The sequence below is a fragment of the Urocitellus parryii genome, chromosome 8, assembly GCF_045843805.1.
Source record: "Urocitellus parryii isolate mUroPar1 chromosome 8, mUroPar1.hap1, whole genome shotgun sequence".
Classification (NCBI taxonomy): Eukaryota; Metazoa; Chordata; class Mammalia; order Rodentia; family Sciuridae; genus Urocitellus; species Urocitellus parryii.
Window position 1 is genome coordinate 51,247,682 of NC_135538.1, and position 22,751 is coordinate 51,270,432.

Sequence of the window (22,751 nt, forward strand, 5' to 3'; positions counted from 1 at the left end):
AAACATGTGGGTAAGCTTTCAGTTCCACTTGGGCCCCATTTACAAATAGGGGTATTGAGGCCTAGAGAGAAACAAGGAAACAACTTGCCCAGAGTAGTCAATGAATCAGTGGCCCTATGTGAATAATGCAATAGTAGCTCAATAAAGCAAGCTGGGTTGAAAGCTGCCCACAGCATAAAGCTCTTCAATTCCTACAGATAATTAGGACGTTTGAGAAAGTGGAGCCAGGGAATCAGTTGGCAGGATTTCGGACAATAGCAATCAACTGTATACTGCCAGCAAACATGTGCCTGGAAAAGCTGTCCAAGCTCCAGTAAAGAGTGTAGTAACCCAACAGTTATATCAGTCCTGTGAGTCTATGTAAGGAACACAGTTAAGTCGTGCCCAAATTCTTGAACCACAAAGACACGGGATAATAAATGTTAATGCTTAGAACTGTGCTAAGTTGATTCCTTTCAATATGGAAACACATTTTCAAAATTTTATGATGCCAGTGATCTTATGAACATCCACATTTTGGTTTGTGGAATCTTAGTGATTTATCTATATGGATTTCCAAAATGTATGCCATGTTCTCATTCCCAAGCATCTCTCCATGGCCCCATCCCCTACCCTCTAAAAGTAGAAGCTGAGGGGAAAATCCCTGTAAAGTAATGAGCCTCTCATCAGCCAAACAACTGCTACTGCCTAAGGCCCAGCAGCCTGAGGAAGAGTAGAGAGTGTGGAACAGAAGCAATTTCCAACACTAACCAGGGGAGAAGTACTGTATAAAAAGAGCAACAGGCATTTTACCATCAATTTCTCCAGCAGCCCTCTCCAAAGTTGTTGTGTTCTCAGCATGAATGAAAGCTATAAGGTGAACTAACTGGTTAAGAAAGGTACTGCATTTCACTTAAGACAAACCAAAGCAATTGTTTCTCAAAAACAAATTTATTGACATTAAATAAGAGAAAGCATTCTGGTAGAAATTTGAGGTCACTCAGCATGAAACTTAGGGAAAAGTATACAAAAACTCTTATTGATTCTTGTCATTTATTGAAGTTCCCTTCATACTCATATAAAGTTCCCTTCATCATCCCCCATGCCTGGGCCACAAAGCTACCTTATGATCATTACTTTGATTCTCCAGGTATTTCAGACTCAGAGAGGAGGAGCTCTAGATGGGTGACACAAGAATTCCAAGCCCTGGAAAAGACTGTGACTTATTGTCAACTTTTAGACTGGTTTATAGTATGTAGAGTGGGAATAACACCTAAATTTCTTGAAACAGGAAGATCCAGTCTCTTACTAAGATAAGCAGAATGTCTCAAGAGAACAATCTACTTCTAATGTTGTAACTCTGAGATAGTTTCTAATATTAGAATATAGTATATAAAATCCCATCTGTATATAAAAATAGAGATTAAATTAGTATTTAAAAATAAGTTTTCTTTTAAAATATAAACAAACATAGTACAGTTTCCCTAATTGAATGCATTACTGTATATCATTGAATCTAAAACACTGGTTACAAAATACAACCATATTTTATATATGTTTATAGTAAAATAATGTGAATTAAATTTTGTCACATACCTGATTGGAAATGTTAAAAAGTACAGGGTAAAGATATGTCTTAGGATAACCAAAATGCAGCACTAAAAAAGATGCATTTTTCAGAAAATTGTTCAATAACATATTAAGCACTGAACATATGAATTCATAATCAGTAGCCACATACTTAAAGCTGTTTATTATTTTTGTTTTAATTCCAATTTGTAATGATGCATGGTTTGTTCTTCCAGAAATTTTGCACAAACTAAACCTATGAGTTTTTTAATTTGGATATTATCTCACTTTCATTTCAAGAATTACAAATCAGGACATGATATAAACCAGGTGTCAGTGTAGAGTTAGAAGGCTGAGAAACACCCTGAATCCAGGTCTCATGGGCCCTGTTCTGTGTTCTCTTTTTCAAAATCAAAAATCAAATGAATCATTAGCATTCTTTGGTCTAACCATACAGATAAGATAAAACAATTAATTAAATATCTGATGATTCCAAAGATGATTTTAAAAGAAACTACTCTCCCCACTTCCCAGGAAGAAGATGGATGTCTGATAAATTACTTAGGAAATCCATTGTATTCCTCTGTGGGTTCACTTGATTAGAACACTACCCAAGTTCTCAAATACAAATAGCTTCACTATATTCTCTGAAAGGTGGAGACAATAAAGTTACCTAATCTCCCTAACAAGATCTTAGTCTACCATATCATACCATATCACTTGGTACTTTCTATAGGATTTTGGCTTTTAGAGAACATTTCAAAACTTTTCAGCATTTGCTAAAAATGGACCTAAAAACTGATCCCCAAAGCATGCTGAAAATCTGCTAATGCTCTCCTCTGACTGGCCTTGTTAGAAGTGGCGTTTATCCAAGGCAGTCAGTAAATAGTCCATTTTCTCATTTCTCCTGGTTTCTGGCAAGATACTTCAGAGGGGAATTGCTAGATTAACTGGAGAAGATTCAAACATCAATGTGTTGGAGAATGATTGGTTGAGACATCATCTCTGGGCGCCACTGAATTATCTCCAGATGTCTTTATGAAAGAATATCTTACTTTATCATTTATTTCAACCACTTCAAAATCCATTTCATTCCATTTTTCTGCATTCTCCCCTTTGTTCTCCTCCTCATAGTCATTTAGCTCAGAGTTGGAAAGCAAAGAGTTTTAGTCCTCACCCTTTCTGTTAGCTTTTCGCTGGCGATCCAGAGGCAAGGTGGCTAATTTATACAGCACAGGAAATATAACAGCAGTGAATATCGCTGACCCCAAACAGGTGTACAGAACTATGGGCAAATCTGGGTATTGTCCCTCAACAATTCCAATTACTGCAGGAATAGCCATTTCTCCCAGTGCTGCACCAATTACAAAAAAGGCTGCTGATTTCCCACTTATGGTCGTGTACTGCTCAATCCAGGAAACACCACTGGGAAACGTGGTTGCCATTGAGGCCCCATACACTGAAGTGGCAATCCAGAGACAGAGTGGACTCTTGTCAAATAACACCAGAAATAAAGATGAAGCCAGGCTGCCAATGTTGCTCAACACAATCATGGTGCCCGGCTGTAGACATGCAGCAAAGAATATCGCCAGGCCCCTGCAGGCTGCAAAGGTCCCCCAGAAGATGGAGTTCAACCCAGCTGCTTCGCGTTCTTCCATGCCAGCATAGGTGGTGGCAAAGGAGAAAACATAAGAGCCATATGTTACCTCTGCTCCAACATAAAAAAAGAAGAAAACGAAAAGGAGGCAGAGAAGGGTCTTGTGATATTTAGCTCTTCGCCATGCCTGAGCAGATGGTTTTGCTTTTTCCTGCCCTGAGCTTTTCTTGAAAAACAGAGCAAAAGGGAAGAGAGACACTATGAACATATAAGTGCCGACAAAAGCATAAGCCCAGAATAGATTCATGTCATCAGGCAATCCAAACAGAGGTGCTGAGTCAGCTTCAGATGACCCATTGGTGGCTGGAGGCTGAAAGGCAGGCTCTGTGTGGTTTTCAGCAGACACTGAGGTACCCACTGCTAATTTAGCCAGAATTGGAGCCAGAAAGGCACCCAAGGCAAAACTGAAGTGTAAGGCCTGCATGTGTGGGGCTCCTTTATCTCCCCAAATAGCCAAGATGAGGACGTTACCACCTGCCAATGAAAGATGAGGAAATAATTTACATTAAACACAATTATCCTGTTAAAAATATGGATCATTATTATTAGAATGAATATTTATTTTGTGGCATAGCATCATATGTTCTAAGTTATCAAATATTACACCTGAGTCAGTTCAGATTGAGGAACTCTAACCCACTACCACCAGAGAGCTATGTCTCATGACATCTCATCTGCATACTGGAATTTTACAACTGTTAAACTACTCCCTCCTAGAGCCAGTCACATTAGCAAAAACCTTTTTAAAAAGTAGTGCGTAGTGGCTGGCATATGGCTCAGTGGTAAAGCGCTTGCCTTCCCACATGTGAGTCACTGGGTTCGATCTTCAGCACCACATAAAAGTAAATCAACAAAATAAAGATGCTGCGTCCATGTACAACTAAAAAAATATTTAAAAAAAAATAGAAGTGCTTAACACCAAACTAAAGAGTAAGACTTTTTACACCTAATATTTATTTGTAAGTATTTTAAGTACATATTTACCATGCAAATTTTTACCATCAGATCCTGGCCATATTACCAAAGTGTACTGTATTTTGCACTTGGTAGTCATTTGAGGAAAATACACACACACACACACACACACACACACACACAAACTCATTCATGCACCTGAAACCCCAGGATTCTTCTGTGCTTCTTACAGGATATAGAGCTCCTATCAGATAATTACTCTTTGAACTCCCACAAGGTGAAAGGCCATATTTTTTTGAACAAAAAGAATAATTTAATAAAAATGGTGAGTAGTACAAACTTCTACTTCCAAATTATCAAAAGGATCTATCTCCCTTTTTTAAGAATTAAAAAATATGTACCTTTTTCATTTTTACCCAATTAAAAATATAATAGGACTGAAAGTCTCATATAATGGTTTCCTGGGGCTGGGTATATAGCTCAGCTGTAGAGTGCTTGTCTAGCATGTGCCAGGCCCTGGGTTCCTTCCCTAGCACTACACAAATAATAATACTAACTTAACTCCTTTCCCTGGTCTCAGGGCTCCAAAGCAACTATTTTATACTTAGCAGTTTCTTCTGCTTTATCCATATTTTATCTGATACTTTCCCATTGCTTGACTTGTCCATTCCAGGAGGAACCTGTTGACTTCCTGTTATGGTGGGTGAAGATTTAGCCCACACTCTTTTCATAGGCCTGTCCCCTGCTCTCACCCTACATTGTGAAGGTTTTCAGTTAACAGTTAGTGTTTATAGGTTATGGTTGTGCCTTTTCTTGGACATTTAAAAAATAAGCTTTCCCCCTCACTTGCATAGTTGTCCATATACTTACACAAGCTTGTCCCAGGAGACTGGTCATAAGACTTTTGTTACTTTCCCCACCCCCATCCCCAGCTGTTGAAGCCTGTCAGACATCACCTACCCACTTTTCTGAAACATCTGTGTGTTCCCATTTGGATGGCCATATTTTTTAATCAGATATTTTCAGATTAATACATATTTACACCATGTATTTTACAACCAAACCAAGGCTGAAGTATAAAACACTTTCATGATCTATCAAAGAATATAAGAATAGGTGAGAGAGGCATAAGGACTGGATATGGCACAAAATAAATATGTATGTTATTTAGCAGGTTTTCAAACCTGATGACATAGTAGCTGTAATGCTGGGCAACAGAAGCATTTGAGAGAGGGGAAAAAAAGGAAAGTAAAGTAGTAGTACTCTACATACATTTCTCTTTTGCTCAAAAACAGGTGTGTTTTTAAATTGGATAGCTGCTTCTGTGCTTGTGGAGCCGAATTTAGTTTTGACAGTTGTTTCAGCCTATTAAATCATCAATGATAAAATTCTTTCCCAAAATAAAGCCCACTCACCTGTACTATAATTAGCTACAGGAGGAGAGTTCTTCCCTCTTTGGATACTATAAATCAACAATCTCCCTGAAAACAAAATTGTTTATATTCCTTTAAGAGTTGGCTGCTCAGAAATTGGTGCCCTAACTGGCAAGAAGAGAAACTGCTAGACACGTGTTTCTGATGGGGTGAATCCATGATCCACTCAGTAAGTCCATGTCATTTCAAGAGCATTGCAACCAACAGGCTAATATCATATGCTATACTCCCTATTAGAAAGTCCCTACTCCCAGAGATGACACTAAAGGATTCACTTACCGATACCCACAATGCTCCCTGAAGCACCATAGACAGACATCATGATGATCAGTAATACTGCTCTCTTATAAAAAGGAATAAGATAAAGACCAACTGCAGTAGTTAACAATGACAGCCCTGAGAAGAAAAATTTTAAAGTCAGCTATTAAAAACAGAATTTAGGCAGGCTCAAGGGTCAAGTCAATATCATAATGACTTAAAAATGCAAAATAAGGTGAGATTTAAATTTGGGAATTGTGTGTATGAATTGCATCTTCTACAAGTGGTTATGTCATTTAAAACTTTAATAAGCTTTATAAACTCTAAAATATAAATTACTATGACAAGATTACCATTCAGGTACTGTTAATTGAACCATAAATTATGATACAAAGAAAAATTTTATTGTAAAAGACTTGCAAAAATTGAATGTTATACATTTAAGAAATTAATGGTAAGGGCTGGGGTTGTGGCCCAGTGGTAGAGTGCTTGCCTAGCACATGTGAGGCCCTGGGTTTGATCCTCAGCACCACATAAAAATGAAATAAAGATACTGTGTCCACTTACAACTTTAAAATAAATATTTTTAAAAATGATGATAAGAAAAGAAACTAATGGTATGATTAGATGTGTGTTAACAGTGTAAAATAGCAAAAATAAAATGCAATAAGTATAGCATCTTGTAGTGAAAGCTTACTAACTAAACTAGTCTTGGGAATAGGGAGGGGAAAAATATACATATACTTTCAACTCACATTACAAATAAAGTGGATTCTTTTTTATTCTTCAGCAACAAGTTATTTTCCTTGCTTCCAAAGGAGTTTTATTATATTAATCTAAATTTTCTTTAAATGTTCTAATATATTTAAGAGAGAATATATTAAAAGCTTTCCCATTAATTTCCAGAGAGAATTAGAGCAGTCCAGGGTTATCGCTGACATGGGACAGCAGGGATAAAAATGCAGCCTACCTCAGTTCACACATCATCCCCTTCACTTCAATCCAGAGTCCATAGAACCTGGGCAGATTCTAGGAGCTCATTCTAATCTCTGTGGCCATAGGAGATCTGTCCTACAACCTGATGATCAAAGCCTTTTGGACAACCAGTGGGTGATCCTACAGTGGTACCTAAATTACAGTAAAGGTCTAGAAGGCCAAGCATTGCTAACACACACACCAGGGGGCTGATCTAAGTTTCCAGGGGGCCCAGCACAGACTCCCTCAAACTGCAAAGGTGAGAGCAGGACCATGGAAACTCAGCTTCCAATGAGAACACCCAAATAATATCCATTTCAGTTGTCAACCATTCTTCAGGCTACTATTTCCATCTTTAGAACCAAATTGTAAAACCATTTATAGTCACAAAGAAACACAAAGCAGTGTTTACTTACCCAAAAGTAAAAAATGATTCATACAGTCAAAAAGAACTCCACCAATCAGAGAGCCACACAAATATCCAGAGGCACGGCCCACAAAAATGAGAGAAAGACTGCTGATGTTTCTGTTTACATTCCTTGCCAAATCTTGAAACGTGGGTCCCAGTATAGCAATACACATTCCCTAAAATTTAAAAAGATAATAGTGTTTATTTACAATCATTAAAATAATGTCTGAGTAGTAGCTTTTTCCAGTATAAAAAAGTGGAAGGGAAGATTACAGTGTAATACAGGGAATTACTAAGTCCCACAGTGAGGAAAATTGTACTATGAAAATACCATTATTATTACAGTTATAAACTATGAGTTTTCTTGTATTTGCAACTCTCAATGTTACAAAATTATTTTAGAATATTCAAGACGACAGGTTAGAGTAAGTCCACATTCCTAGTGGCTCCATAGCTTGGGATCCAAGTTGTGGGAATACTGCTCCTCAGTGAAGTAAGTAAATGAAGGATCTCACTAAAATTCAATAGTTGGAGTGTCTTAGACTCTCTGATATTTGGGTACATTAAACAAGGAAGAAAGAGTACAGTGGAGCTGAACATTGGTGGCAGTGGCAACAGTAATGACAGCAGCTCTGGATTACCACAGAGGGAGGGAGAACACAGAGAGAAACACAGATTTGGTATGGGAAAACCTGGATAATGTCTTCAGGGAAATAATAACAGAAAAATTTCCAAACCTTGAGAATGTCATAGACATCCATATAGAGGAGGTATTCAGAATCTCAAATAGATAAGATCAAGAAAGACCCTCTCCATGATACATTATAATTGAAATGCTTTACATACCAAGCAAAGATAGAATTTTAAAAGCCTCAGGAGAAAAACATCAGGTCATATTTAAAAGCAAGTCATTCATAATCACTTCCAATTTCTCAGTACAACCTCTAAAAGCCAAAAGGGCTTAGAATGATGTGTTTCAAGTCCTGAAGGAAAACAATTGTCAACCATGACTGCTATTTCCAGCAAAGCTATATTTCAAAATCAAAAAGGAAATAAAAACCTTCCAAGATAGGCAGAAACTAAAAGAATTGATAGCTGCTAAAGTGCCACTACATAACTTAATAAAAGAAATATTCCACATAGAAGAAATAACAACACAAAACCCAGAGCTCATAAATGAATCTCATATAAAGAGTAGCTAAGCAAATGAGAAACAGGGTCAAATTTAACATTATAAATAAATCAAAATGGCAGGCATTAATAAACATCTCTCTATAATAACATTGAATGCAAATGGTCTCAACTCTCCAAGTAAAAGACATAGGCTGACAGAATTGATTAAAAACAACATCCAACTTCATGTTGTTTGCAAGAGATGTACTTCACAGTCAAAGACAATCACAGGCTAAATGTGAAAAAAAATGGAAATTGATATGCCATGTGAATAGAGCTCCCAAACAAGCAGGGGTAGCTACTCCTATATCTACAAGGCAGACTTCAAACCAAAATCAATCAGAAGAGACAAAGAAGGTCACTTCATATCAGTACTGGGAACAATCCAACAAGAAGACATACCAATAATAAATATATCCCAAATATGGATATATTTATTATTGGTATGTCTAATTTCATGAAAGAGACACTCCTCAAATTACAGCCTCAGATACACCCCAGTAAGATAATATTGGGTAATTTCAAGATACTTCTCTCAAAATTACATAGGCCATACAGACATAAACTCAGTAAGGTCTCTTTGACTGGGTACAGTGGTGCATGCCTGTAATCTCAGCAGTTTGGGAGGCTGATGCAGGAGAATCACTGGTTCAAAGTCAGCCTCAGCAACTTAGCAAGGCCCTAAGGAACTCAGTGAGACCCTGTTTCTAAATGAAATTTTTTAAAAGGGGGGACTGGGGATGTGGTTCTGTGGTTGAGCACCCCCTGGGTTCAATACCCAGTGCCAAAAAAAAAAAAAAGACTCTTTGGACCTGAAAAATATTAAAATCAAATGGACTTAGTGGACATCTTCAGAATATTTTATCCATCAATAAATAAACACACTTTTTTCTCAGCATCTCATGGAACATTCTCCAAAATAGGCCATTTTAGGCCACAAAGCAACTCTTAGCCAATACCAAAAAAAAATTGATATATTTCTTTACATCTTATTAGATTGTAATAGAATGAAATTAAAAAATCAGCATGACAAAATCCTACAAAAACTATATAAACACATGGATATTGAACAATACTCTTTTTAAAAATATATGTTTTAGTTGTAGATGAACACAATACCTTTATTTTATTTATTTCTTTTTATGTGGTGCTGAGATTGAACCCAGGGCCTCACACGTGCTGGACAAGTGCTCTACCACTGAGCCACAACCCCAACACTAAACATTACACTTTTCAATGATGAATGGGTGATAGAAGAAATCAGTAAAGGGATTAAAAAGTTCATAGACTCAAATGAGAATAGTGACACAACACATGAGAACTTCTGAGCCACTGTGAAGGCAGATCTAAGAAGAAAGTTTATAGTTATGAGTTCCTACATAAAAAAATCAGAAAGATCCCAAATAAACAACCTACTGATGCATCTCAATGCCCCTGAAAAGAAGAACAACCAATTCCAAAACTAGGAGAAGGAAGGAAAATTTAAGATCAGAGCTGAAATCAATGAAATTGAGAATAAAAACAATACAAAGGATCAATGATACAAAGAGTTGGTTCTTTGAAAAGATAAGTGTTTAACCAAACTAACCAAAAGAAAAAAAAACACAAATTAATAAAATTAGAGATGAAAAAGGCAAAATCACCACAGACATTACAGAAATCCAGCAGATCATAGGGACTATTATGGATACATTTCTAGGCATAATCTGCCAAAACTGAGTCAAGAAGATATACAAAATCTAAATGGATCAAATTCTGTAATGAGGTAGAAGCCCAGAACCAGATGGATACTCAGCTGTATTCCACCAGACCTTTAGGGAACAACTAATGCCAATACTCCTTGAATGATTCCATGAAATAAAAAGGGATGGAACACTTCCAGATCAATTCTATGAAGCCAACATCACCCTTTTACCAAAACCAGATAAGGAAATGTCAAGGAAGGAAAATTACAGACCAATATCCCTGGTGAACTTAGATGTATAAATACTTAGTAAGATATTCACAAGTTGTACTTAACCACATATTAAGAAGATTGTAAAAGTAGGTTTTATTCCAGAGATGTAAAGAAGGTTTAATACACACAAAACAATAAATGTGATACACACAAAACATAAATAGAATTAAGGACAAAATCACTTAGTCATCTCAATAGATGCAGAGAAGGCCTTTGACTAAACTCATGATAAAAACACTGAAGAAACTAGGGATAGAAGGACAAAATCACTTAGTCATCTCACCTAGATGCAGAGAAGGCCTTTGACCAAACTCAGTGATAAAAACACTGAAGAAACTAGGGATAGAAGGAACTGATCTCAACATGATAAAGGTCATATGTGAAAAACCCAAAGCCAACCCTGTAGTAAGTAGGGAAAAAACTGAAAACATTTTCTTTAAAATCTGGGATAAGGTAAGAGTGTCCACTCTCACCATTCCTATGTAATATAGCACTAGAATTCTAGCCAGAGCTATTAAACAAGAGAAAGAAATGAAAGGGATAAAAATTAAAAAGGAAGAAGCAAAAATATCACTATTGGCAGATTATATGATCTTTACCTAGAGGATCAAAAAACTCCACCAGAAGACTTCTAGAGCTAATAGAAGCAGGTTAATACTTTAACAAACTACCAGGTTATAAAATCAACATACAACATGCATATATAACAATGATAAATCTGCAGAGAAAGAAATCAGAAGAACAATTCCATTCACAATAGCCTCAAAAAAAAAAAAAAAGAAAAAAGAAAAACAAACAAACCTAAGAATAAACCAAGTAGGTGAAAGGCCTCTACCATGAAAAACATAGGACTTTGAAGAAAGAAATTTAAAAAGACCCCAGAAGATGCAAAGACCTCCCATGTTCATGGATAAACAGAATTAAATGCCATACTACCAAAAGCAATTCACAGATTCAATGCAATCCCCATCAAAATACAAATGGCATTCTTTAAAGAATTAGAAGACACAGTCCTGAAATTCATTTGTAGGAATACAAGCAATATAGCCAAAATAGCCAAAGCAATTTCAAGCCAAAGAAACAATGCTGGAGGCATCACAATATCTGACATCAAATTATACTACAAAGCTATAGTAACAAAAAACTACATGGTATTGGCATAAAAACAGAATGGCACATAATAGAAGACACACAGAGAGAAAACTACACATCTATAGTAATCTCATCCTTGACAAAGGTGCTAAAAACATACACTGGGAAAAAGGCAGCCTTTTTAACAAATGGTGCTGGGAAAACTGGTTATTCAGATGTAGAAAAATAAGACTAGACTCTTTTCACTCATCCTGCACAAAAATCAAGTCAAAATGGATCAAAGACCTAGGAATTAGAACAGAAATTACGGAAGTCCTAGAAGAAAATGGAGGGTCAACACTCCAGCATAGAGGCACATGCAATAACTTTCTCAGTAGGAACCCTAAAGCTCGTGAAAAAATGCCAAGAGTTAATAAAAAGGATGGCATCAAATTAAAAAGCTTTTGCACAGCAAAGGAAACCATTTGGAATGGGAAGAGAGAACCTATAGAATGGGTTCTGATAAAGGATTAATATCTAGAATATATAAAGAACTCAAAAAACTTTACATCAAAAACCAAACAACCCAATTAATAAATGGGCAAATGAGTTAATCAGACACTTTTCAAAAGTAGAAACACAAATGGCCAATAAATACATAGAAAAACGTTCAACATCGTTAACAATTAAGAAAAAGCCAATCAAAACTATACTGGGCTCAATCAACGACTGCCTACACCGTTACTGCCATTGCTGCTCTCTCTGATTCACTGCTGCCAGCCTGAGGTCGCTGGGAGGTCTTCTTTCTGGGCTTCCTCAGAAGCCCCTGCCCCGGATGCAGCTGAAGCCAACACTGCTGCTGACCCCTGGAGATCGCCTGGTGATGCTGCCCCCACAGCTGCTGTTGCAGCTGCTGCTGAAGCCACTGCTACTGCCGACCCCTGCCTGCTGTCAACACCACCACCACTACCTCTGCTACCACATCCCAGAGCACTGCTTTGGGGGAGACTCCAGGTTTGGTTGCATGTGGCTGCACCCATTTTGGTACACCAGCCAGAGCCTGGGGCCTGAATGTTAGCAGTTTTAGCACCACAAGAGCCTCTGTCTGGGGACATTAGCTGGGACCTGCAGGTTCAGTATGGGGGTGCCTGCAGGTTTGGAGGAGCCTGGGGTCTTCCTGCTGAGAGTGCTGGTGGCCCTTGTCTTGTTGCTGCACCTCAGTGCTAAGAGCCACAGCCAAGTAATATAATGCATGGCATTTTTGGTTGAAAGGTGATGCCAGCTAGCCATTTTGATGATATGATTATGTTAAGATTTGCATTCATATGGATATTGGACTCCTGCTGTTCACCTTGGCCTGCTATGGGACTCCTGGAGAGTTCCCATTGGTTGGGGAAGTACAGTAGGAGGAAATTCTGGGGGAGGAACTTCCTCTGGTGTGCCGGGAGAACGCTTCGTGGGTCCATCGGGATTGTTCCCGGGGGCGTAAGGGGCATTGGCGGCATTTTCAAATAATAAAGTTTGTTCCTGCTTGGGTGGCTCGTGATTTTGTGCCCAGCCAGACTGCAGCACCTCAGAATTGTTCCTTTGCCATGAATGTATCCCTGGTGGTCTCTCTGCAAGTAGGAGAAGCATTGAGATCTTGGGACTGCAGCTTGGCTGAACCTGAGGTATCTGAAGCCCAGACCAATGGGATAGAGACTGGGTTTGTGAGGGCTATCTGGGTTTGTTTATCCTAAGAGACATCAGAGACAGGGCTGAGAAACTGCTAAAAACTGACAGAGACAGTTAAACTTTACAGAAAGATTTATTTTATTTTATTTTTTGATTTACTACTCTCTCTACCATATTTGAAACAGGATTTTTTTATGCATCGGTGTGTGGAGGACAATGGTATATGAATGGAATTTTGCATTTTGGTTGTATTCTTATGTCTTTAATTTTTTCTCTTTGTTCATATTCTTCCTCTCTCTTGTCTATTTTCTTTTCAGCTTTTTCCAACCAACAGCTAATCTCTGTTGGCTCCTCTTCCACTCTTCCTGGGAATTTTTACTCCTTGTGTCTCTCTTCCTCCCTCATAAATATTGCATACTACACTACCTCTCTTCTCTCATTCACCATTTGAAATTGTAAACTTTAACAAATATTCTGTTTATACTTTGATAGTTATTAAAATCATCATTTTACTTTAATGCAAGAAAGCAGTAGATGCCTTAGTGAGAGCTTTTAGGTTTAAGGCTATATATTGTGTACACTGGGTACTGTTGATATTGGTTTCACCAGTAAAGGTGAAGTGCTGGAAACCTTCAGGGACACTATAGGTCTACAGGGTAGAATTTATCCTGCCTTAGAACCATACTTTTAGATGGGAAAACACACTAACAACATGAAAAAAACAAGGGAATAAAGTGCCCCAAACAAACCAAGATGCTTCAACAACAGAAGCCACTGATAACACAGTAGAAGAAATGTCCAAGGGCTGGGGTTGTGGCTCAGCAGTAGAGCACTCGCCTAGCAAGTGCGGGGCCCTGGGTTTGAACCTCAGCACCATATAAAAATAAATAAATAGAATAAAGGTATTATATCCAACTACAACTAAAAAAAATTAAAAAAAGAAATGTCCAAGAAGGAGTTCAGATTGCATATAGTTAAACTGATATGTGAAGTAAAGGATAGTATAAAGAGTGAAATCAAATAAAAAATACAGGAGGTGAAAGACCACTTCAATAAAGAGTTAGAGATCATGGAGGAAAAAATGAAAAAATGAAGGAATCAGTAAACTGAGTTATAAATTCAATAGAAAGCATCACCAACAGACTAGACCACTTAGAAGACAGAACCTCAGGCAATGAAGACAAAATATACAATCTTGAAAGCAGAGTTGAACATGCAGAGAAGATAGTAAGAAACCAGGAACAGAACATCCAAGAATTATGGGATAACATGAAAAGACCAAATCTAAGAATTATCAGAATAGATGAAGGAGCAGATATAAAAACCAAAGGAATGCACAATCTTTTCAATGATATAATAGCAGAAAATTTCCCACACCTAAAGAATGGAATAGAAAATTGAATACAAGAGGCTTACAGGACCCCAGATGTAAAAAATTACAGCAGACCAAAACCAAGCAGACATATATAGAATATTTCATCCATCAACGAGCAAATATACTTTCTTCTCAGCAGCATATGGCTCCATCTTTAAAATAGACCATATCTTATGCCACAAAGAAACCCTTAGTAAATACAAAAAAAAATAGAGATAATACCCTGCATTCTATCAGACCACAACAGAATGAAATTAGAAATCAATGATAAAATAAAAAATAAAAGCTGCTGTAACAAATGGAGACTAAATAATACACAATTGAATGATGAATGGAAAATAGAAGAAATCAAGGATGAAATTAAAAAATTCTTAGAGGTAAATGAGAGCACTTATACAACATATCAAAATCTCTGGGACATTATGAAGGCAGTACTAAGATGAAAGTTTATTGCATTGAATGCATTCATTAAAAGGATAAAAAGTCAGCAAATAAATGACCTAATACTACATCTCAAAGCCCTAGAAAAAGAAGAACAAAGCAACACCAAAAACAGTAGAAGACAGGAAATAATTAAATCAGAGCTGAAATCAGTAAAATCAAAACAAAAGAAACAATTGAAAAAATCGACAAAACAAAAGTTGGTTCTTTGAAAAAATAAATAAAATAGATAAACCCCTGCCCACGATAATGAAGATAAAAAGAGAGAAAGCTCAAATAACTAAAATACAAGATAGGGCTGGGGATGTGGCTCAAGCGGTAGCGCGCTCGCCTGGCATGCGTGCGACCCGGGTTCGATCCTCAGCACCACATACCAACAAAGATGTTGTGTCCGCTGAGAACTAAAAAATAAATATTAAAAATTCTCTCTCTCTCTCTCTCTCTCTCTCTCTCTCTCTCTCTCTCCTCTCTCTCTCTTTAAAAAAATAAATAAAATAAAATAAAATAAAATACAAGATAAAGAAGGAACTATCACAACAGACACGTCTGAAATACAGAGGATGATTAGAAACTATTTTGAAAACTTATACTCTAATAAAATACAAAACATCGAAGACATCAATAAATTTCTGGAGACATATGACCTATCCAAACTGAATGAGGAGGCCATACATGATTTAAACAGATCAATTTCAAGTACTAAAATAGAAAATGCCATCAATAACCTACCAACCAAGAAAAGCCCAGGACCAGATGGATTCTCATCCGAGTTTTATAAGACTTTCAAAGAAGACTTAACACCAATACTCCTCAAAGTATTCCATGGAATAGAATAGGAGGGAACCCTTCCAAACCCATCCCATGAGGCTAATATCACCCTGATACCAAAACCAGACAAAACACATCATGGAAAGAAAACTTTAGACCAATATCTCTGATGAACATAGATGCAAAAATTCTCAATAAAATTCTGGCAAATTGCATACAAAAACATATTAAAAAGATAATGCACCCCAATCAAGTGAGATTCAATTCATACCAGGGATGCAGGGTTGGTTCAACATACAGAAATCAATAAATGTAGTTCATCATATTAATAGACTTAAAAACAAGAATCATATGATCATCTCAATAGATGCAGAAAAAGCATTTGATAAAATACAGCACAACTTCATGTTCAAAACACCAGAAAAACTAGGGATAGTAGGAACATACCTCAACATTGTAAAAATATATATGCTAAGCTCAAAGCCAGCATAATTCTATATGGAGAAAAATTAAAAGCATTCCCACTAAAAACTGGAACAAGATAAGGATGTCCTCTTTTATCACTTCTATTCAACATTATCCTTGAAACTCTAGCCAGAGCAATTAGACAAAAGAAAGAAATTAAAGGGATACAAATAGGTAAAGAAGAACTCAAACTATCACTATTTGCTGATGACATAATCCTATACCTAGAAGATCCAAAAAATTCCACCAGAAAATTTCTAGATCTAATAAATGAATTCAGCAAAGTAGCAGGATATAAAATCAACACCCATAAATCAAATGCATTCCTATACATCAGTGAAATCCACTGAAAGAGAAATTAGGAAAATTATTCCATTCACAATAGCCTCAAAAAAAAATACCTGGGAATCAATCTAACAAAAGAGGTAAAAGACCTCTATAATGAAAATTACAAAACACTAAAGAAAGAAATTGAAGAAAACCTCAGAAGATAGAAAGATCTTCCATGCTCCTGGATAGGCAGAATTAATATTGTCAAAATAGCATACTACCAAAAGTGTTATACAATTCCTATTAAAATCCCAATGACATTCTTCATAGAAATAGAAAAAACAATCATGAAATTTATTTGGAAAAATAAGAGACCCAGAATAGTTAAAGCAATCGTTAGCAAGAAAAGTGAAACAGGAGACATCAAAATACTAGACCTTAAACTATACTATAGAGCTATAGTAACAAAAATGGCATGGTATTGGCACCAAAATAGACTTATAGACCAATGATACAGAATAGAGGACACAGAGACAAACCCGTATAAATACAGTTATCTCATACTAGACAAGGGTGTAAAAAACATTCACTGGAGAAAAGATAGCCTATTCAACAAATGGTGCTTACAAAACTGGAAATCCATATGTAACAACATGAAATTAAACTTCTATCTCTCACCCAGCACAAAAATCAACTCAAAGTGGACCAAAGACTTAGGCACTAGAACAGAGACCCTGTGACTAATAGAAGAAAAAATAGGCCCAAATCTTCACCACATAAGCCTAGGATCTGACTTCCTTAACAAGACTCCTAAAGCACAAGAAGTAAAATCAAGAATCAACAAATGGATGAATTCAAATTAAAAAGCGTCTTCTCAGCAAAGGAAACAATTAATGTGAGAAGAGAGCCTACAGATTGGGAGAAAATCTTTACCACATATACTTCTATAAAGCATTAATCTCTAGGATATATAAAGAACTCAAAAATCTTAACCCCCAAAAAACAAATAATCCAATCAATAAATGGGCTTAAGAACTGAACAGACATTTCACAGAAGAAAAAATGCAATTGATCAACAAATATATAAAAAAGTGTTCAACATCTCTTGCAATTAGAGAAATGCAAATAAAAATAAGATTTCATCTCACTCCTGTCAAAATGGCAGTCATCAAGAATACAGGCAACAATAAATGTTGGTGAGGATGTGGTGAAAAAGGTGCACTCATATATTGCTGATGGGACTGCAAATTGGTGCCACCACTATAGAGCAGTATGGAGATTCCTCAGAAAATTGGGAATGGAATCACCATTTGACCCAGCTTTCCCACTCCTTGGTTTATACCCAAAGGATTTAAAATCAGCACACTGTAGAGATGTAGCCACATCAATGTTATGGCAGCTCAATTCACAATAGCTAGACTATGGAACCAACTTAAGTGTCCCTCAATAGATGAATGGATAAATGGATAATGGAATATTACTCAGCTTACATATGGAGTATTACTCAGCTTATTACATAAGCTTCTTTAAAGAAGAGTGAAATTATGACATTTGCTGGTAAATGGTTGGAGTTAGAGAATATCATGCTAAGTGAAATAAGCCAATTCCACAAAACCAAAGGCCAAATGTTTTCTCTAGTGTGTGGATGCTAATTCACAATAAGACAGGGGGCACTAGGGAAGAATAGCGTTACCTTAGATTAGGTAGAGGGAAGTGATGGGAGGGGAGGGGAGGAGATGTGGGAATAAGAAAGATAGTAGAGTGAAACAGACATTATTACTGTATGTATATATGTGACTACATGACCAATATGATTCTGCCACATGTACTCTCAGAAAAATGAGAAATTATATCCCATCTATGTATGATATATTAGTGCATAAATGCATTGTACCGTCATGTATAACTAATTGAAACAAATAAAAAATTTTTAAAAAACTACACTGAGATTTCATCTCACACTAGTCAGAATGGTAGTCATGAAGAATGCAAACAATAATAAATGCTGGAGAGAATGTGGAGGAAAAGGAATACTTTAACAACACTGGTGAGAATGTAAATTAGTACAACCACCATGGAGAATCAGTGCCTCAAAAGACTAGGCATGGAACCACCATGTGACCTAGCGATACCACTCCACAATATTCATGTTAAAGAATTAAAGTCATCATACTACAGTAATACATGCATTCTCATGTTTATAGCAGCACAAGTCACAATAGCCAAACTAAAAAACCAGACTAGGCCATCAACAGATGAATGAATAAAGAAAATGCAGTATACATACCCAATGGAGTTTTATTCAGCCATAAAGAAAAATGAAATTATGTCATTGAAGGAAAATTATTGGAACTAGAGACCATTTTGTTAAGCAAAATAAGTCAAATGAAGAAGATCAACTAACATGTTTTCTCTCATGTATGGAAGTTCAAGAGGGAAAAAAAAGGAAGTTGTGGGGGATCTCTTGAAAATTAAAGGGAGATCAGTCAGTAGAGGAAAGGGACCAAGGGATGAAAGGGAAGGAGGATAATAATATTGACCAAATTATATTGTTATATTGTGTGCATGTACAAATAAGTAACAACAAATCCCATAATTATATACAATTATAATGCACCAATAAAAATTATTTTAATTCTTCTGACTTTTCATTGCAATTTTGTTTAGTTTTTGACTACCTTAAAAGAGTATTCTTGATGACTTGTTAATAAGCTTTAACAAAACTATTCCTCACAGTACTTTAGTATATTTTGAAATATACTACATGCACAGATAACATTGGACTATAGATGTTCAAATTTTAAGTTATCCAGACATCAAAATATTATTCTGTGTTTATGTTAAAACAGCAATATTTCTGATAGGGTCTTTCCTCAGAACTATACATATACAATATGCAGGAGATAAACAATTTGAATATTTCCAAATATACATTTCTCTTCAAAGAAAACCCAAAGCCACCAGAAAACAGTACAATGTGTAAGACTATCTTAGCAAATATCACATACACACATATAGAATGACTTTAAAAAAATGTTACTTTGGCAATGTGTTAACAAAGAACTAAGGGTTACTCTTCACTCCATAGGAAATTTGTCATAAACTTCAAGAAAAAAAAATGTTTTCCCTCATCTCCATTCCAAGAAGAATTGATTCTAATTAGGTTGCTCTGTTTTAAAGGCAGGGTGTATCTGTTGCCCAACAGAAGCCATCCAGGTTAAGAACCAGGGTGTGCCCAGGCCCACAGCAAGTGTCAGGTTGAAGGAAAGAAGTCAGAATACTGAACTTTTGTTCAGTAAGAATTTCTGTTCTTCAAAGGACCTGGCACACAGTGGGGGCTCACCAAGCATCTATAGTGATTTCTTTCTTATTTCCTCCCACATCAAAAAATTCTAAGAAACAACTGTGGTTCAGATTCTCTGAAAACCTAAGTGGTCAGAAGTAACTCTCTTCAATGGACTCAACCACTTAACACCCCAGAATGGGAATTTATCAAGTTTGGCAAAAGGCACTTCTAGCCTTGCACTTTGCTAAAGAAAAACATTTAAGGATCTGAAGGATTGATGTCAATAGGATTGTGAGCAGAATAAGAGATGTTCCTAGATAGCCAAGCAAGGTAGTACAGGCCTATAATTCCAGTAACTAGGAGGCAAAGGCAGGAGGATCACAAGTTGGAGGCCAGCCCGAGTAATTTAGGGAAGACCCCTGTCTCAAAATAAAAAAAAAACAAAAAGAGCTGGGGAAGTAGCTCATTGGTAGAGTCCTAGGTTCAATCCCCAGTAAACACACACACACTCACACACCAGAGAAAGAGAGAGAGAGAGAAGGTGGGGGAGGGAGGGAGGGAGAGAGAGAGAGAGAGAGAGAGAGAGAGAAAGAATGAGAGAGAGAGAGATGTTCCTAGATTCTTGGCTTTACCACTTACCAGATGTTGGATAAGGGAAAAGTCACTTTCCTCTTAAACTATTTACCTACCTACAAAATTAAGAGGTTGGTTGAATCTGAGCAGGACACCTAAAGAGGCTATCCCAGAAAAAGCAGTGTTTCTGTGTAATAATTTTGGGCTTGAACAGATGGATGCGGAGGGCAGCCGCTAAAGACCCGGGCGACCTCTCTTGTATCATTGTACCTCATCGAGGAGACATAGGTTGGAAGAGGAGACTACAGTTGGAAAACACATTAAGAAAATAAATTTTGCACTTGACAATAACTCTGCAAAATTCAAATTGTGCCCATTTTCCAGTTGGCCGAACTGATACCCAGGCTGATAAGCTAAAGCGCCCAAGGTCACACAGTGCGCAGGTGGCAAAGCCCCAACTGCAACTGCGCCACTTGTTCTGCAGGGCGCCTGCCGCCCAGGACCTGGAAGGGTCGCCGCCCCAGCTCTCACCAGCCCCAGGAAGGCCGCATACAGGATCGCGGTGGTGAACCAGCGCAGCACGCTCGCGGCCCGGCCGCTGGGCCGGGAGACCGGCACCGTCTCCAGTTCATCCTTTGCCGGGACGTCGGCTTGGAGGAGCCCCTGCCCCGCAGCCGCGGCCCCGGCACCGTGCAACTCCAGTTCCAGCTCCAGCTCGGCGGCTCTGAAATGGTCTTGCTGAGATTGCTTTTCATCTGAGCTTCGGGTGTTCTAAGGTGAGCCACGGTCCTGTCCCTAGCGTCACGACTGTTTGCAAAGTCGTCACCTCCCCTAGGCCCGCCCCAACGCAAGTCGGACTTTGGGATGCGCAGGTGTGGCGCGCAGCTGGCGCTCACCCTCTGGATCACACTTTAGGTGAGACCTCTGAGGCCAGGGGACCCTCGCCAGCGGCGGAGCCAACCGAAGCTGCAGCCTCGGAACAATAAATTCCGGGGGTGAGAGGCCACCAAACCTTCAAGAGGAAATATGAGCCAAGGGCGGAACCTTGTGTGGGCTCTCCCTGTCCGGGAGCTGAGGGCATGGGAGGATCTTGCCTTGCAGACTTTCCAAAATCCCTGCTCCTCCTCCTTTCGAGATATGAGGTTTCTAGGTCTATCCCAGAAAAGGATCTTTTACTCCATAAATTCTTGTTGAAACTCCTGTGTAAGCTTTCTCGTTGTGCTCAGTTAATTTAAAATTTTAACACAATAACACCCTGAAATCCACCCGAGCCCCCAAAGTACAAATTGGAGGACGAAGACGGAAGGAATAAGTAACAGTGTGCTCGCGGTCAGTCGAATCAGTGGCAACTGGTGACGGGTGACCAAAAGAAGGTCAGGAAAGAAATCAGCTCTACAGCTGCGGTCCCAATCCCACATCTGCTCAATTCCTGCAGTTTAATTCCCGTGTTGTAAAGAAATGAAGAAGGACAGTGGTTTGGGGGATTGCTGAGTAATGTTATGTCTGTTGAGAAAGAAAGAAGTTTATTCGATACCAGTTTTAGTTTCTGTTTTCTTTTGCTTTTTAGCCAACCAGAGCACATCTCAAAATGTGATGTAAATGTTTGTCTTTATCCTCCCTCTGAAATGCTTTTTCACCTGAAGTCTGTTTCCCTCCCTCCCTCTTTTTCTCTCCCTCTCTTTCTCTTTCCCGTCCCTCCCTCCCTCTCTCCCTCTCCCTTCCTCTCTCCCTCTCCCTCCCTTTCCCTCCCTTTCTCCCTCCCTCTCTCCTCTCTCCCTCCCTCTCTCCTCTCTCTCTCCCTCTCTCCCTCCCTCACTCCCTCTCTCATCCACTGTGGCTCCCAGCTTCATCCTTTCCTCATTAAATACTTCTGTTTAATCTAAAAATGGTTCTTCAATCTCCTTCCAACTCTCCATTCCTGCTACCTTAGTTCTTTTTCTCCTCATTTCTTGCTTAGGCTAGTACAAAATCTTTCTGGTTGATTCCAAAGTCTAAATCTTGAAAATTTTAGTGGGGTCCTCTGGGACACAAATATAATGATAGAAAACAGAACTTCAGAAATTAAGTCAGTCAATCAGAAGAGAGGTAGTGCTTTGAGATCCATCTTCTGTTTAGTTGAAACCATACATGTAGGTAGGATTCCAGCTACAGTAGAAGGAAAACAATATGAAGCAAAAGGCTATGGGACCATGGGGGAGGGAGGAACTAATTCCACTTGAGGAGTTATAGAATGTGTCACAGAGAAGATGACATTTCATCTAGATATTTGAAGAATAAGTAGAATTTGCTATAGGAAAAATGGTGTTTCAAATAAAAGAAACAGTGCAAATGTACAGAGAAATTTAAGGGCATGGAGTGTTTATAAGGTAGGTTCTGCTAAATTCTATGTGCACATAGAAGAGACACAGTTCTTACTGTCATACAGGTCATAGATTACTAGGGTGACCTAGTATTAAACAAACCATTACATGAAAGTTATGGTGTTTAAATAATTGAGCTAGTA

General features: G+C 37.8%; 1 protein-coding gene across 2 annotated transcripts; it reads right to left on the minus strand.

The window, feature by feature from the left end:
- Positions 1-910: 910 nt before the first annotated feature.
- Positions 911-21,170, minus strand: LOC113187330 (sodium-dependent glucose transporter 1-like). 2 transcript variants are annotated; one of them, XM_026395072.2, is made up of 4 exons: positions 20,780-21,170; positions 7,203-7,371; positions 5,833-5,949; positions 911-3,679 (listed from the first exon to the last, which is right to left on the minus strand). In XM_026395072.2, the coding sequence occupies exons 2-4, from the start codon at positions 7,366-7,368 to the stop codon at positions 2,715-2,717; spliced, it is 1,248 nt and encodes a 415-aa protein (XP_026250857.2). In that variant the 5' UTR covers positions 7,369-7,371; positions 20,780-21,170; the 3' UTR covers positions 911-2,714. The 2 variants fall into 2 exon arrangements, with proteins under 2 accessions (XP_026250857.2, XP_026250858.2); XM_026395073.2 differs by lacking the exon at positions 5,833-5,949.
- Positions 21,171-22,751: the final 1,581 nt, after the last annotated feature.

What these genes read in the sequence shown, in the direction of transcription:
- LOC113187330 (XM_026395072.2), bottom strand. Translation starts at nt 7,368, where the DNA reads ATGTGTATTGCTATACTGGGACCCACGTTTCAAGATTTGGCAAGGAAT. An exon ending in GAATCATTTTTTACTTTTGG is followed by an intron (nt 5,950 to 7,202) that starts GTAAGTAAACAC and finishes TTTTCTTCTCAG; the next exon opens with GGCTGTCATTGTTAACTACT. An exon ending in AGGGAGCATTGTGGGTATCG is followed by an intron (nt 3,680 to 5,832) that starts GTAAGTGAATCC and finishes TTTCATTGGCAG; the next exon opens with GTGGTAACGTCCTCATCTTG.